Consider the following 14,593-nt stretch of genomic DNA (forward strand, 5'->3'; position numbering starts at 1 on the left):
CACTGGCCATGGGGGTGAGTGGGCAGCAAGAAGCTGCGTGCTGCTAAGTTAGTAGCTGGGCTTAAACCACAACAGTCCAGCAGCAGAGAATTCCTCAGAGTCCAACTAGTATGTCATGTTTTCCCTAAATGAGATTTAGAATCTTGGTATATCATCAAAATCACCATCAACACACACATGATTCATGGAATTCAGTATCCTGTCTTTCAGTTAGACATGTTAGACACAGCAGAAAGATCAGAAGGTCCAAAAGTCCTGACACTTGCATGAAACACATGCAGATGAAGGAAGTATCTTCATTGTCCAGGCAATCAAAGCCAATTTATGCCATAAATGTTAAAGGTTTGGAACAATGTGTTTAATTATACTTAATGAAAATACAGCTGTTATTCACCCATAAAACTTATTTTCTTTCCCTAAGTTATTGACTATGGTGTCCCACAAGCTTATGTTTCCAAGGTTATGTGTGCACTGCACTGAGAAGTCCACTTACTATTTTTAAACTTGGTACTTCTTAATTTCACTGTGGCCTCTAGATGAAAACATGAAAGAGGTTAGAACAAATATTGGCATTCCATCCATGCTTTATTATTTCATCTATATACTTATCTCCAAATTGAGTAGTACTGACTGCAGAGTGGTCAGTGGACATTATCTTTTTTTCCAAGTCTTTGTAAGGAAGAAGACTCAATGAAAATTGTTTACTATGTAAACTTTTTGTAAGTCCATCTTGACTTTCAACTGCCATTTCTCTTGCAAATTACAGCTGATAGGCACTTTCACCAAGCCTGCCATGGAGTGCAGGTACCTAGTGATAGAATACTCTAGTTTGGAATTTTCCATCCCATTTCCTACCAACAGTAATGTTTTTTCCTAATGTAGTCCTAAAGCTGGGGCTGCCTGGTCACACCAATAAGGCAGGGAAGAAGCTTTCCTACCTTGGCCTATCCAGTGGTGCAGCACATTTAAAACACAAAAACGTAGCGTGTGTATTCCAGTAAAAATTACCATGACATTTTTCCTAACAGCTCTGTCTGCAACATTACTTTGGTCTCAATGGAAGCTCTGGGTACTTTTACAAATGACAAATCAAATAAATAGTTCAGATTGAATGATACTGTGTTTGAAAGGTTTCTTTTCGCACGCTACATATTTTGGCATAGAAATGAAATTATGCAAAGTCAGTTGGGAAGCCAGGAAACAAAAATGTCAAATTCCTGATTTGGAACAGGTGTTTGTCCTACTAGTTCAGTTAACTTAGTGAAACTGATGTGAACTCACCCACAATGAAAACCACAGATTTTGTCATGCTCCAGAGGCTGTAGGTGTGAATATGTGCTACTTGAATGGAAAAAAAAAACAAACAAAAACAAACAACCCAAAACTCCACATGCCCTCTTCTTACAATGAAGATGATTTTACTCTTTCTGCCCATGGTTTGATCTGATTTTGAATCACAGTTCATACAGTTGTTGTTTGCAGGTTGTGACTGGGTTGCAATGATGCATTTCATTACCTTTCCATCAGTTCCATTTCCCATGTAGGTGTTCATTCATCAATTTACACTAGGCTTGGAGCCAAGATAGACATTTTCCATCTCAGGAATTACAATAAAGAGTAAAATTCAATACCCATGCAGGAACAGTGACAAAACTCATTCAAATCTGGTGCATCAAAAATTTATTTCTCCCAGCAAAGTCAAAGCCCTTAAAATCCCCTTTCTCCTTCCTGAATTTGCTTCCAGAGTTCTCCAAGAAGTTTCCAGGCCATGTGTTACTCTTCACCCTTTCAGGCAGACACAGCCTCTGTATTATAGAGCGCTGGTGGTAGTGGGTCCAATTCCCAACACCTACACCAAGAGCTTCAAGCTTCTGTCCTGATTCAAAGCACAGAAAGAGCAATCCGAGCAGGGGCACGTGCAACACAGAAGGAACACCTAGTCATGACAGTTTTCCTCGGCAATAACCGAGAGAATGGGTGCAGCTCCCGAGTTGTGACTGACACTTGCCATGCCAAGCTTTAGCATCACTACCAAATACAGATATAGAGTTTGATGACATAGAAAGAGTCAGGATGCTCCACAGATTAAAATACTAAAGGATTTTTAAAGCCAACTTTACTGAATGGTATTCTCATTATCATCTTTGTTCCAAAACATTAATTCCCCTTTTCTTATGCAATATAAATGCATTGTTATGCGTATATTGGACCATATAAGTGCAGCATTAGTAGTGATTTAAGGTATGGAAATGAAGAAGAAACAAGAGTTCCTCCATGTAGTTCTCATCTCTTCTGAAAATAAACGATGGGAGAAAAAAGGAGTGTCCTATCTTGTACTACTTTTTATGTTTTCGCTTTTCCCCTTTTTCTCCCTACTACAATAGCAACTTCAACAGGAACATTAGCAGACATCCTTTCAACCTTAGATGTAGCATACCATCCACTGTTTAGCCACTTCCTTAACCTTGTCATCAGGACACAACTAATTAGGATTTTACTCATTTTTTGTAGAGCACACTGCAGTCTCATCATCTTCTCAACAAACCTACTTTGCCTGCCATTTAATTCATTCTTTCTTTAGGATTGCAGCTGACTGCATATCCCATCTCCTCCAGTCTCTCCCCAAACACAGCAAGTGGGACAGCATTAGCATATCAAGACCTTAAGTAAGCACATTTTCTCTTCGTGCTTCCTATCAAGAACAAACCACCTTTGCCCCTACTTTCAGTCTTTCACCTATCTCTCCTTATGCCATACCACCTGCAATTTTAAACCTTCCAAGAGATCTTTAGTCTGGTGATCCCATGAGTCAGCACTTTTCCGCACAGAGAAAAAAAACTGCTGTTGGCACATTGTCGCTATAAATTTCAGTTGAATAGCATTAAATTTAATTTTTCACTGATTTTATTTTTACCTTGCTGAAAATACGCCTTGTTTCCTTTTTAAAGCATGTAGCCATAACCAAGTGTAACCATATGCCCATGTAAAGCATAAAAAAGAAAACTTCTCCACTGGAGGCATGTGAGAACCTTCACATCCTTCTCAAATGGTGGGGCCCAGCAATGTACACAGTGTAATGCCATATCTTATGGGAATTTCCTTCTTTGACAGTGTTTTCAGACAGTTAGATGCATTCTTTAAGTCCTGACACACCTGAAGCAGCTGCACCATCACCATCACCACCTACACCTCTTGGGGGCCACAGAACTCCTCTGCTACAGAGAAAGAGCAAAACAGAAGAAAAAAGCCCAGAACCCAAACTTCAGAACTGCAGGGATGGCTCAGGCACGAGAAGGACTTCGAACACTTCCTGGCCACCATTTTGCTCTCTCTGGCCACGTGGTGTTCCTGCTAGGAGATACCCCTAAAGTCCCCAAGACATGGTCCTGGCCGACTACTTTAGGTGTATCTATCTGCTTTAGCAGATGTTTGACCAGATGACCTCCAGATCCCTTCAAAACTCCACCCTCTGGTGTGATACTGTGCTCTGGTTTCAATCCTAGGGCATCTTGACTCAGTCCTGCTGCCCACTGGGAAGGACGCTGGGATGAGGCGTCATCCCAAACTCAATCCTCCCCCAGGACTGATCACAAAAGAACAGCTCCCCGCTCCAGAATATACTAAGGCAGTCACAGTCAGAAGACAGAAAAGATCATTTTATTGCAGCCACCAACTGGGGGAGCCCAGGAGTCACAGCACTTCCAGCAGTGACCACGAATCAGCACCTGAAAGAACAGAGTTGCAGTTCTCCACCAGAAAATCCACTAGCACCTTCACCTGCACACATACAGGTGAAACCCAGACCAGCTGCCTGAGAACACACCAAGCAGCCTTTCCCATTATGCCTAAGCCTGTTCTTGCTGGCAGCCACCCCACCAGGATTTGTTCAAGGGATTAGGCACCCAGAGACTGCTGAGAACCCACACTTGGATGTGCCAGGAAGGCTGCAACCAGCACATCAAGACAGTAGACCTTCTGTCACCTCCAGCAGGAGCAGGTCCTCGTCAGGCAGGTTGGGCCCTATGCAATTTGGTGTGGGAGTTGAGAACTTACTCACTTGTACTGTAGGAAACTAAGGGCTTGTTAGCCACCATTTTGAGAAGCGTATTGTAAAAAAATATAAGGCCTTGTTGGCCAATACCTTTGGAGTCCAAGTAGGGGACTGCTTGCCAGAGTCATGGTGACTGTACAAAAGAGCACAAGAGCTGCCTGACAAGTGTCTGGTATCTTTGTTCAGCCTGACAAGAATTTAAAACATATATTGTGTTCCTGACAATGGGTCATCACACCAATATTTTTGGGGGGTTGCAGCAGAGTTCCCCAGCTCAAGTTAAAGTAGACGGGTAAAATGGGACAAGGAAAAGTGGTGGTAAGGAGACATTGGAAGATATTATTTTTTGCCTCTTTTCCAGAAGACTGGCTGATTATGTCTCTTTCACTCTCTGCCTGTCTTTAGCAGCTTTAGCACATTTATTACTGTGCTGGAATTTTCATGTATTTAGCGAGATGCTTATGCCTACACAAGAGCACTTTGTCAACTATTTGAAAGGATACAAAAGAGTGTCTTTGAAAAGTTTTATTTTACACTCTCAGTTTCAAAAACCTTTACACAAGCTACAGAAACCAAATCAAAACAATGACTTGCAAAAGTTTCCTCTTCAGGCAGATGAGCAGACAGACCTGCTTCTCCTTGATTTCCCCTTTCCTGCGACCAAAAGCAGGGCACTGCACACCCTCATCTGCCTCAGATTCTGAAGGAGTGAAAGGACACAATTTTTGATTGTTGTTGTTGAATCAGCATCAGCCACTACCACTCAGAGGCTCATATGCACACCAGAGCATTCCCTGTCCCTTCCAATTCCCTCCACCTCCATAACTGTGGAAACACTGTAAAGCCTCCAAGAACAAGGGCATGATTTCTGACTTGAAGGAGCACGTCTGCAAGAAACCACCTACTCTATGAGCAGCAGAGCCAGCCCAGGTCAGGCAGGTGAGTTTCCATCCCATATTTCAAGAGGGGACAGGTAAAGGCATTTGCTCTCAGATACTTGCAGATACCAGAAGCTGTTTCACCTCTCACAGCAAGTTATCAGCCACTCGGATCATTCAAAATACCTGCAGTTCAGCAGCGGCATCGGGCGTGGACTTACAGAGCTACCCAGGCCTCTTTCCAAAATGTACCTGTCTGCCTTTAAAAAGGAACCCGAGGTCTTCCGAGTACTAATAAGCAACAAGGATCTCCAGAGGCTGTTCTGTCTTCTGCCTTGCTCACATGATGAGAAGTGCTATCTGCTTCCCGTGGTTTTCAGGTTTTCCACAAAGGAGGGAGGCTTTTTGGTCCTATAGGCAGCAGAGCCTGCGATCCGGGCTCCTCTGACAGTACTGATGTACGGCAAAAGGGGAGGCTCCCGCACCACCAATGCGGTGCCCTTGGGAGTATAGGCTCGGAGCAGCAATTCCTCTTCTGCATGAGCTGTCACTGCCACCCATCCTGCACACCCAAAAGGAACACAGTCAGAGAGACAAGTCCCTAGGATCACAACAAGAGTTCTGACAGAAACGACTGCCTCCCACAGTGGCTAAGAACCTGAGCTTACCCAGGTAATTTCTTTGAGAAACCAAGCTCAAAGGTGATATCCAGCTCTTTTGCAGTAGAAGGTAGCACCTAAAGCCACATCTTACTCTCTCCAGACACAGCTCTTTCCTGGTAAACTTAAGCAGGAAGGTTGGAACTATCAAAAACACCATCAAGCTTTCCTATCAATGGCCCTGCCCTTCTCACATGGACAACCAACAGTGTCACAGCCATTCCTAATGGTGTGGAACCTGTATGGCAGCCAAAACATAAAGTATTCCAACACTGCCATCATGTACAAGCAACGCAGTCCATTTCCATTCTTGGAAGCTGCCAGGCCTCAGCTGGACAAACTCATGGCTCTTATGATTTTGTGTTGTTGACAGTCCTGGTCCGAGCAGGAAATATGGCTTCACCCCTTCAGAGGCCTCTACACATCGACATTTCTAGGATGCAGACCCTGCAAAGCAAACTAATGAAGGAATATTAAATTACCTGCAGAGGAAAGCTTGATATCTGCAACTGCCTCAGTGGTACCAATTCCCTTCAGTGTAATGTCCTGAGGGACAAGTGGAGGGAACTCTTTCATCCTCTCTTCCCCACCCATGGGAACCTAAGATAAAAACACAGAGGAAAGATTTAACAGTCAAGATATGCTTCAGGACTCCCAACCTTAAACTGGCAAGCAAGGCACGAGGGGGAATAAAGATATTAGGCATTTGTTAGCCAATTAAGAGCTGGATTTAATAACCTATAGGAGTTATTTCAGGTGTGCCAGAACAGAATCAAGATCACATCCAGAGGAATCCTGTGGGAGATGAGCAAAGATGATGGAGTGGCCACTGCAGGTGGCTCAGGCCAGCCACCCTGATGTGAGTGACAGCACTTGTTCTCCATGTGCACAGGAATGGAAATGCCAGGACAGGGACATCTCACCCCATTTCCCATCAATCCGCAATTGCTACACAGCACATTGCCATACCAAGGAAAAAGTCAGAACACAGAGAGGAAGAGGTGTGCAGAGGATCTGGCAGGGAAAGAGTAAGAAAGGTACATTTTTCAACTGCACTCTGTTCTGAAACCCCAGTCTGAAGGTTTGTCATGGAAAATATCCCTGCTGCTGCCTGCACTTTAAGGCAGTTCAAGAGCCAAGTACCGGAAAGCAGAGCACTGCAAATCTTAATCAGCCTGTGCTAGAAACAGAAGCTCTGCTGAAAATGCATCGAGTGCTCTCTCCTACCACACCTGCAGCCATGTAGTCTGTCCAAGACTGCTCCACACTGCACATCTCCACTTACACACCAAAACTCTGTATGAATGCAGATTTTCCCTGTCAGTTGGACCCCAGACAGGGTGCTTCACCAGGCAGGACAGCCTGTCTACCAGCAGCCAAGAGCCTCCCCGAGCACCTTACCTTTAGTAACTCTTGGCCGGCATGCTTCTCATAGATGGCACCTGCATTACTCAGGGTAGTGATGTGGACTGGCAACAGGTTAGAAGCCACCACAGAAAACCAGGCAGGCTTTCCTCCCTGTAATAAGTAACAAGAGGGTGTTAATTATACTAACAGAAAAACAGTCATGAATTTCTCTCTCCTGACCCATTTCTTTCCTGCATGTTGAAAACCTGTTTGCCTGATGTCCCCTCCATGTCCGAGGGGTTGCCTCCGCCACTGTAGAGCAGGCAGGGTTTATATAAACTGGGGAGTCAAGTTTCCAGGAGGGAAGCACCCACAGTTTCACAATCCTGCCTCAAAGCACCCCCAATGCCACATCTCCTGCCATCACAGCTGCTCAGTTCAGGCAGATTATCCCAGAGAGATCTTTGCTCTTGTTTAATTCACAAGAAGAGCGTGGTTACTCAGCATGAGAAGTGATGAACGTCTCATCTGGTGCTGCTTCTCCTATCACTCCACATTTCTAATGTGCCTCTCAACAAACCAGACACGTTTCTGAGCCTGAAACTCTCATCAGGAGACCGTGTGACACTTCTTTGCCCTGACCACAGTTCCCCCAGGCTGCTAATACCAGCTGTGCTCTCCACAGCTCCCAAGAACAAAACACCCCCCCAGGCAGCCCTGTGCTGCCCAATCTCGAAGCACTTCTGCAGAGGGTGTATAATGCCAGCAAGATGTCATCTCTATTGCTGTCCTGCTTTCTCAGGGATGCAAATCCAGGTGCTTTCTTGAGTCCCTGATACCGCCCAACCAACATGCCTAGGAGGTTCTTTTCTGAGAGCTTTTCTCAAGACAGTATGGATAAGGAGATTTTCTTCTGCTCAGGTGCTCTCCTCACAAACTTTTTTTCCTGAGTGAGGTATTACTACTCTGTCCTGCCAAGCCATTTTTTTGGGACAGGGCCCTGGATTCCCACCTTAGCTATGATGGAGCTCTCCTGACATACAGGCACATTGTTACTTAGAGAATTCCACTCCCTCCACTCTTCTGATTTTCTTCCAGCAGGTCAAGAATGTCCTGAGCAAAGTACCAATTCAACATTTCTATGGTGATCTTGGAAAGCTAACTGAAACACAGTAATAGCCATACACACCTCCAAAACAGAGCAAACTACTGAAAAAAAAAGTATCTAGCACTTATGATATTGCCTATCTGGAAGAAACCACCCCTTCCAGAGGGAATATCATAGGAGGTTAGCTCCACACAGTTCAATAAAGGTGTATGGTATGGAATTTCTGATTAATTGAAGAAATTCCTGGCAGGCTGGACACACAGTACCTATGTTTACAAAAACTAAAATACACGTGCAATTAATTGCTTCCTCTGGCAAATTCTTCAGAAGTTTGTGTTATGGAAGAAAAATGTCCATGCTTTTCTCTCTTGGCAGCCAGCTTTCACCACACACAGAAATGATGAAAGCCACTTGTTTTCCTAGTTAATTCTTTCATTCTCCTCCCTCCCTTCTGTCTCTTTGTACGTTATGGGAAGCACATTAAGCTGAAGACATTTGACAGCACTCAAAAGCAGTTACCATTACACACTATAAAAATATTTCATGCTGGTAACAAGTAGACCTTTCAACTACCCATCCCAAGGCTTTCTAACCTTTTGCAGTGATTTAGTAACAGATTCATCATCTCCAAAGCAGCAAAAAGGGGTCTGGGACACTCAACCAGGAAGCCTTTTATGTCTGGTACTATAGTAAGAAAGGAAGCAGCTGCTCCCCAAATCCTTTCTTCCCTTACCTGTAAGTAGTCTACGCGTCCCAAGGCTGCTAAAAACAAAGCCGTTCCTGGCTTAAGAATGAAGGTCCGTGGAACGATGGCAACTGTTGGCAAAACCAGCTTTACTTCCTTCTCTGTCAGGAGATTCAAAACCTGCAAAATAAATTGAACTGCCATAGCTCATTCCAGATGTTTCAATAGGGACAATGCAATTAGTATTGGCATTATATTCATAGAGGAAAAAGACCAAGTAAAGCAGTGTAAAGACCATATGACAGAACAGTTCAATTTTGGTCCACACAGTAAGCAAGAAACAGGAAGAGATAAGATGCCACACTTCTTCATGGCAGGGTCCATGTCAAAATACAACAGCTGTCAGCAGCCTGTTGGATATGAATGAGGAAGTCCAGGGTCTGACTGGAAAAAGCTCACCCAAAATTTATTGTGCAGCCATGTGCAGAACTGCAGACCACCTTCAGCTATGATATTTGAGTTACTCCACTTAGGTAGCGACAAAAAGTGCCAAATCAATACTAACAGCAAAGCTAATCTCAAAGTCTCTCACTAGAGAAAAGTCCTGAATCACACCGTGGAACAATTCAAACTGCGGGATGACCAGCCTGACACCCAGCATGGATGTGTAACCCTGCACAAACAAGCTTTCCCCTCTGTGAGGGCTCCTAAATGGTCCTGCTGCCCTGTATTCCTTTCCTCCCTCTTCCCTTCCTTCTCCTGCCTCACCTAGCTCATCTGTTTGGATGCTAACTTGTTTCACTGAGATGATTCACCCCAAAGTCTACTTAAAAGCCAGTGACTTAACCAGCAGTGCTGCAGCCACACAAGGTTGATCACTTTTCTGTGGTAGCACAGTTCAAATCCAGTCATGAAACAATGTGTCAGCACGAAAAACGCTGCCTTGAAGGAAACAACTTGTGTCCACCGTGTCTCTTTTGGCTGTGCCTCCAGTCATGAAGATGCAAATTTCTACCAGTCTGGGCATGATAATTAACCTCAATTCAGCTTTAAAAGACCAAATAACAAGGACTGTGGTGCAGCCAGAACCCCTAATGCTATTCCTATGTTCACAAGCAGACATTCTTTAGCTTGAAAGTCAGAGCAGACTTCAACACCAATTCTAAAATATGAGAAGGCTTTGACATACTAGCTGCAGGTTTTCTGATGTTTGACAATATTTAAACAAAACCTGAGCTACCAGTAATCCTTTCCCAGGCTTTCCAAAAGTTTGGCTTTGTAAGGAATTATGATGAAGCAGCTAAAAACAAACCTTCAAGGAATAAGGCAAAAAAATTATTTCATCAAATGTTAACAGCCACTTTCCTTCCCTCTTCTTCCAAAATAAAATAAATAAAATAAACCTGCTTATAATTAGAAATCTCCCATACCAATATGTACCACATAGACAATCTGCTTGTTCTCCACTCAGATTGAACACCGGTGTAGGAACCAAATTTGATCTGAAACTTGACATGTAGCACTTCAAAGGCACAGCAAGGATAATCAAAATCAGAAACAGCAGCATTTCTAGATGGAGGAAAACCTTCTTGTTTTCCACATGTATTCAACTCCAGAAGAGGGGAAAAACATATGCAATTTTAAGTTACCAAACCAGCTCTCTAAGCTGATGTCTGTCTTTAGACTGGCTATCAGAGAGCTCAGTGCCATAGCAGAGTGGGTTATTGTCTCACAAACACATCACTACAAAATCAGTAGTTTTCTAGACTCCATGAAAGCAGCACCTCTGTCTCAGTACAGTTCTTGTATTTCATTCTCTTCAGAATCTTTCCATCTCCCTGTACTTTTTAATTTTTCCCAAAAGGTGATCTGCAGCTTTGGATGGGCATCAAAGTGATCAAAAATCAAAACATGCCTGTTTTGGACATGTGCACTTCATCAGCACTGGCTTCAGTAGAACCAATGCTCTACTGAAATGTTGATGTAGGCCAGACCTACTGGAGCCATCAACAGCAACACTGTGGATCCTGTTAGCTTCAGAAGAGTCTGTTCTCTAAGATTTAGTTCTATCATACAACTCTGGTTATCCTGCTAAGCTCCATCTTTTTCAGTAGACTGGGAGAGCTCCAAAAATGCCAGCTTCATTGGATGACACTGGTAGAAACTTGCTTACATAACTATTGATTACTTCCTTTCATCCAGGGGTAATGGAAGCTTGATGATGCAGTTCTACAGCTCCTCCTAAAGCTGGCACTATGCACTATTCAGAAATGCAACATTATCACATGATCCCAAGTAAGTAACACAATATCTTAACACGATTCCCAAACTAAAAGAATCCTAATCTCAAACTACAGAAGAAATACTTTCCCACTGGCACAGCTAAAGCAGAACAGTCCTACTAAACCCTGTCATCCCAAAACATGGTACCACAGAGTACCTACACAATCTTCCTTTATGATTCCTGGAGTGTCAAAACACCAGCGAGCATCCTTCACTTCGTTGTGTGTGAACTCCTCCCTTTTCTCCTGCTTCTTCGAGGAATGTATGGGATCTTCATCTACGCTGTAGGAGAGTGCGTCAGGATCAAAGTCAATCACAGTGCTACGTTTCTGCCGTTGAAATGTTCTTCCAACTCTTCCTGGATTAAAATGAAAAGGGTTCCTGATAATTAATATATTAACCTGCCTTTCCTTCAATCAAACATCTGCCCCTTTCCTGGCTTAAAAGAGATGCACATCAGCAATATAAAGGTGATAAAGATGGTATGTGACTACAAATTTGTGTGTTCAAAAACCCAAATGGTAAGAAATCTCTTCTATATTCTTGCTTAGCACTCCTCAAGCCTCAAAATCTCAGCAGAGGATAGATCACAGACTCTCTGCTATTTCTGATTTATAATAAAGCCAGCTGCCTTCTTTTTTCAGTGCCTCAGACTGCCAAACACAAACTGATTTGAAGACCAGAGCTATCTTCTGGCGACCCCCTCTTTGGATAAATACTACAATGAAGTACAACCACCGCAGCCTGCAACCCAAACACGATTATTTAAAAATTAAACTTGTTTTCTTTCTTTAGGAATGAGAGATGGCCCATACTTTACTATTATATTAAATATCCTTGTAAACCACTAAACTGTCAGAACTTGCCAGCCTAGTTCAGATGTGAGGTGCATTGCAGAGAAAATCTCGCCAATGCTACTAGAGCAGCTGACAAGTACTCAAAAGAAGTGCTAATGATGCTGCTTATGAAGGAGATAAAGGTCTTGCCCCCATTACTCTGGGAACAAACACTAACCAAAATACCTTAAATGCAAGTTTGGAAATTTTTTACTGCTTCTACAGATAGCATTTCCTTCCAGTAATTAAACGCAAATAAGTTCTTTCAGTGTAGGAAGCAATTACTTGCAAAAAACAGCTGGATTCTACAGCAAACTATGGAGTCAACAATCCTTTGTGTGAAGCAGTATTTTCATTGGGGCACATACTCGGGCAATACTCACCCACTAAGTAGCCTTGCTTTTTAAGGTGATTAAGGTATACTTTTTCTTCACTGCTTAGATCATCTTCTGTTTTTGTTGCCTCCTCTTTCAGCCTCTCCTGCCTTCGGAATATCCTGTCACATGTAGGATTAATAATTGGAAATTTCAACAGATTCAGTGTTGTTCCTGGAAAAAAAAAAAAAAACAAGGTACATTTGGGTCTCTGTTTAACTGGTATATTTAAGCTCTGATGAACAAGAAAAAAAATTGCTTCTCCAACTTTTTGGTGAAACCCAGTAAAACAAAGCCAGAGGTTGAACTACAGCTGCTCCCATGAAGTACCGCCCTCCACAGTCAGGGCAGCAAATAGGAGGCATCCACCTGCTTGAGACCTGTTCTCACCTATAGTTTGAACAAAAGGATCTCAAAGCCAAGTGGTGCCAAGACTGACAACACACCCCAGGCAAGTCTCACCTCCAGGTGGCTTGGCTTGACCTACAGGTGCTCACCAGTCCACCTCCTGGTTCCTCCAAACTGGAGGGCAGCCCTAATTGATAGGGACAGGACAAGGCATGTGGATCAGGCACCATCCCCACTGACAGAGGAGCACACAGAGGCTGACTCTGGTTTACCAGTCCCCTCAGTGGTCCCTGATGCACAGCACCCTCAGCGCACGACTCCCACACCTGCTGCCCCAAGGAATCACAGAATCAATCAGGTTGGAAAAGACCTCTGAGATCATCAAGTCCAACCTATGCCTGAAAAACAACACGTTAACTACATCATGGCACCAAGTGCCACACATCTAGATAAACACCTCCAGGAAATGTGACTCTACTACCTGCCTGGGCAGTCCATTCCAATGTCTAATCATCCCTTCTCTGAAGAAATTCCTCCTAATGTCCAACCTAAACCTCCCCTACCACAGTTTAAGACTATGTTCTGTTGTCCTGTCACTAGCTATCGGGGAGAAGAGGCCAACCCCCACCTGGCTACAACCTCCTTTCAGATAGTTGCAGAGGATGATAAGGTCTCCCCTGAACCTCCTCTTCTCCAGGTTAAACAACCCCAGCTCCCTCAGCCACTCCCCAGAGGTGACAATTGGAAGCACAGCATAGCTCAGGAGCTCGCTGCCCACCATGGTGGTGCTCGGGGTGGTGGGTTTCCGTTTGGTGACAGGTTCTGCTGTCATGGCAGTGACCGAGGACAGCGGAGAGGCCCAGCGCTCGCTGGCTTCTGAGCCCCCAACACCCTGGGCGAGAGCAGCGTCCCTGACCTGGCCAGGGGGACACGGTGGCCCTGTCGACGATGTCAAGGGCGCGGGACTTGCAGTAGTCGGAGCTCAGCAGGGTGTTGAAGAGCGTGGACTTGCCGGAGTTGGTGGCACCCAGCAGGTACACGTCCCCGGCGCACTTCCAGGAGCGCTGCAGGCGGCTCACCAGCCCCTCCACGCCGAAGCCGGTCTTGGCGCTCACCAGGCGAACGTCCACCAACGCGGCCCCCTCCAGCCCGGCCCGAGCGCAGGCCTCGGCCAGCCTCTTCCTCAGCCGCCCCAGGTGCCCGGGGGCGTCCGCGGGCAGCAGGTCCACCTTGTTGCCTACCACCAGCACGCCGGAGGCGGGCACGCCGGGGCCCAGCAGGGCGGGCAGCTGCGGCAGCACCGGGTCGGGCAGCTCCATAACGTCGAGCACGTAGAGCAGCAGCGGCCCGCGGCCGTGGCGCGGCGGGCGGCGCAGCGCGGCGCTCACCACCCGCCGGTGCTCGTCGGGCGGCAGCCGCAGCCGCAGGGCCACCCCGTGGTGCGCCAGCGCCCAGCAGCGCTGGCACACGGCCCCGCGCAGCCCCGCCGCGCCCTCCGACAGCAGGCTGCGGTACTTCTCGGCCGGCACGAACCCCGGCGCGTCCCCGTCCGCGCACTGCAGCTCGGCCCCGCAGCCCGAGCAGCTCACGCCGCTCGGCGGCACCGACGGGTCGGACACACCCGGGATCCCCGCCAATATGCCCCGCGCCCGCCGCTCCCGCCGCGCCTCGGGTTGCCTGCCGGCCTCCGGCTCGCGCTGCCTGCCCGCCTTCGGCTCCCGCTCCCGCCGCGGCGCCGCAGCCGCCTCAGCCGGCTCCGGCTCGTACTCGAGGAAGACGAAGCGTTCCTGTTCCTGCTCCTCCCCGCCGCCCACCGCCGCCGCCCCGCCCCGCCGCACTCTCCGCACCGGGGCGCAGGGCTGTGCGCGGGCCACGCGGGCCAGGAGCGCCGGGACCAGGCGAAGCATGGCCGGGACTGCGGGATAGGACGGGCCGGGCGCTGTCGCGACACAGGCCACTTGTCCGTGACGCCACGATGTGCGCGGGCGCCTCGCGGTGGACGTGTGCGTGACGTCAGAGGGCGC

At 46.3% G+C, this 14,593-nt stretch overlaps 1 protein-coding gene across 1 annotated transcript; it reads right to left on the minus strand.

Moving 5' to 3' along the window:
• Positions 1 to 1,663: 1,663 nt before the first annotated feature.
• NOA1 (nitric oxide associated 1) lies at positions 1,664 to 14,542 on the minus strand. Its single transcript, XM_071555844.1, has 7 exons — positions 13,486 to 14,542; positions 12,231 to 12,395; positions 11,173 to 11,369; positions 8,777 to 8,908; positions 6,990 to 7,106; positions 6,071 to 6,188; positions 1,664 to 5,491 (listed from the first exon to the last, which is right to left on the minus strand). The coding sequence occupies exons 1-7, from the start codon at positions 14,474 to 14,476 to the stop codon at positions 5,286 to 5,288; spliced, it is 1,926 nt and encodes a 641-aa protein (XP_071411945.1). The 5' UTR covers positions 14,477 to 14,542; the 3' UTR covers positions 1,664 to 5,285.
• Between the last annotated feature and the right edge of the window lie 51 nt (positions 14,543 to 14,593).

The sequence above is a fragment of the Pithys albifrons genome, chromosome 5 (genome assembly GCF_047495875.1).
Source record: "Pithys albifrons albifrons isolate INPA30051 chromosome 5, PitAlb_v1, whole genome shotgun sequence".
NCBI classification, from domain to species: domain Eukaryota; kingdom Metazoa; phylum Chordata; class Aves; order Passeriformes; family Thamnophilidae; genus Pithys; species Pithys albifrons.

Excerpts from the sequence above, each read along its gene's own strand:
- NOA1 (XM_071555844.1), bottom strand. The coding sequence starts at position 14,476 with ATGCTTCGCCTGGTCCCGGCGCTCCTGGCCCGCGTGGCCCGCGCACAG. Across the intron at positions 8,909-11,172 it reads GAATCATAAAGGAAGATTGT|GTTTTGAATCTCCTGACAGA; the intron begins GTAGGTACTCTG and ends TTTATTTTGCAG. Across the intron at positions 7,107-8,776 it reads GACGCGTAGACTACTTACAG|GGAGGAAAGCCTGCCTGGTT; the intron begins GTAAGGGAAGAA and ends TACTTATTACAG.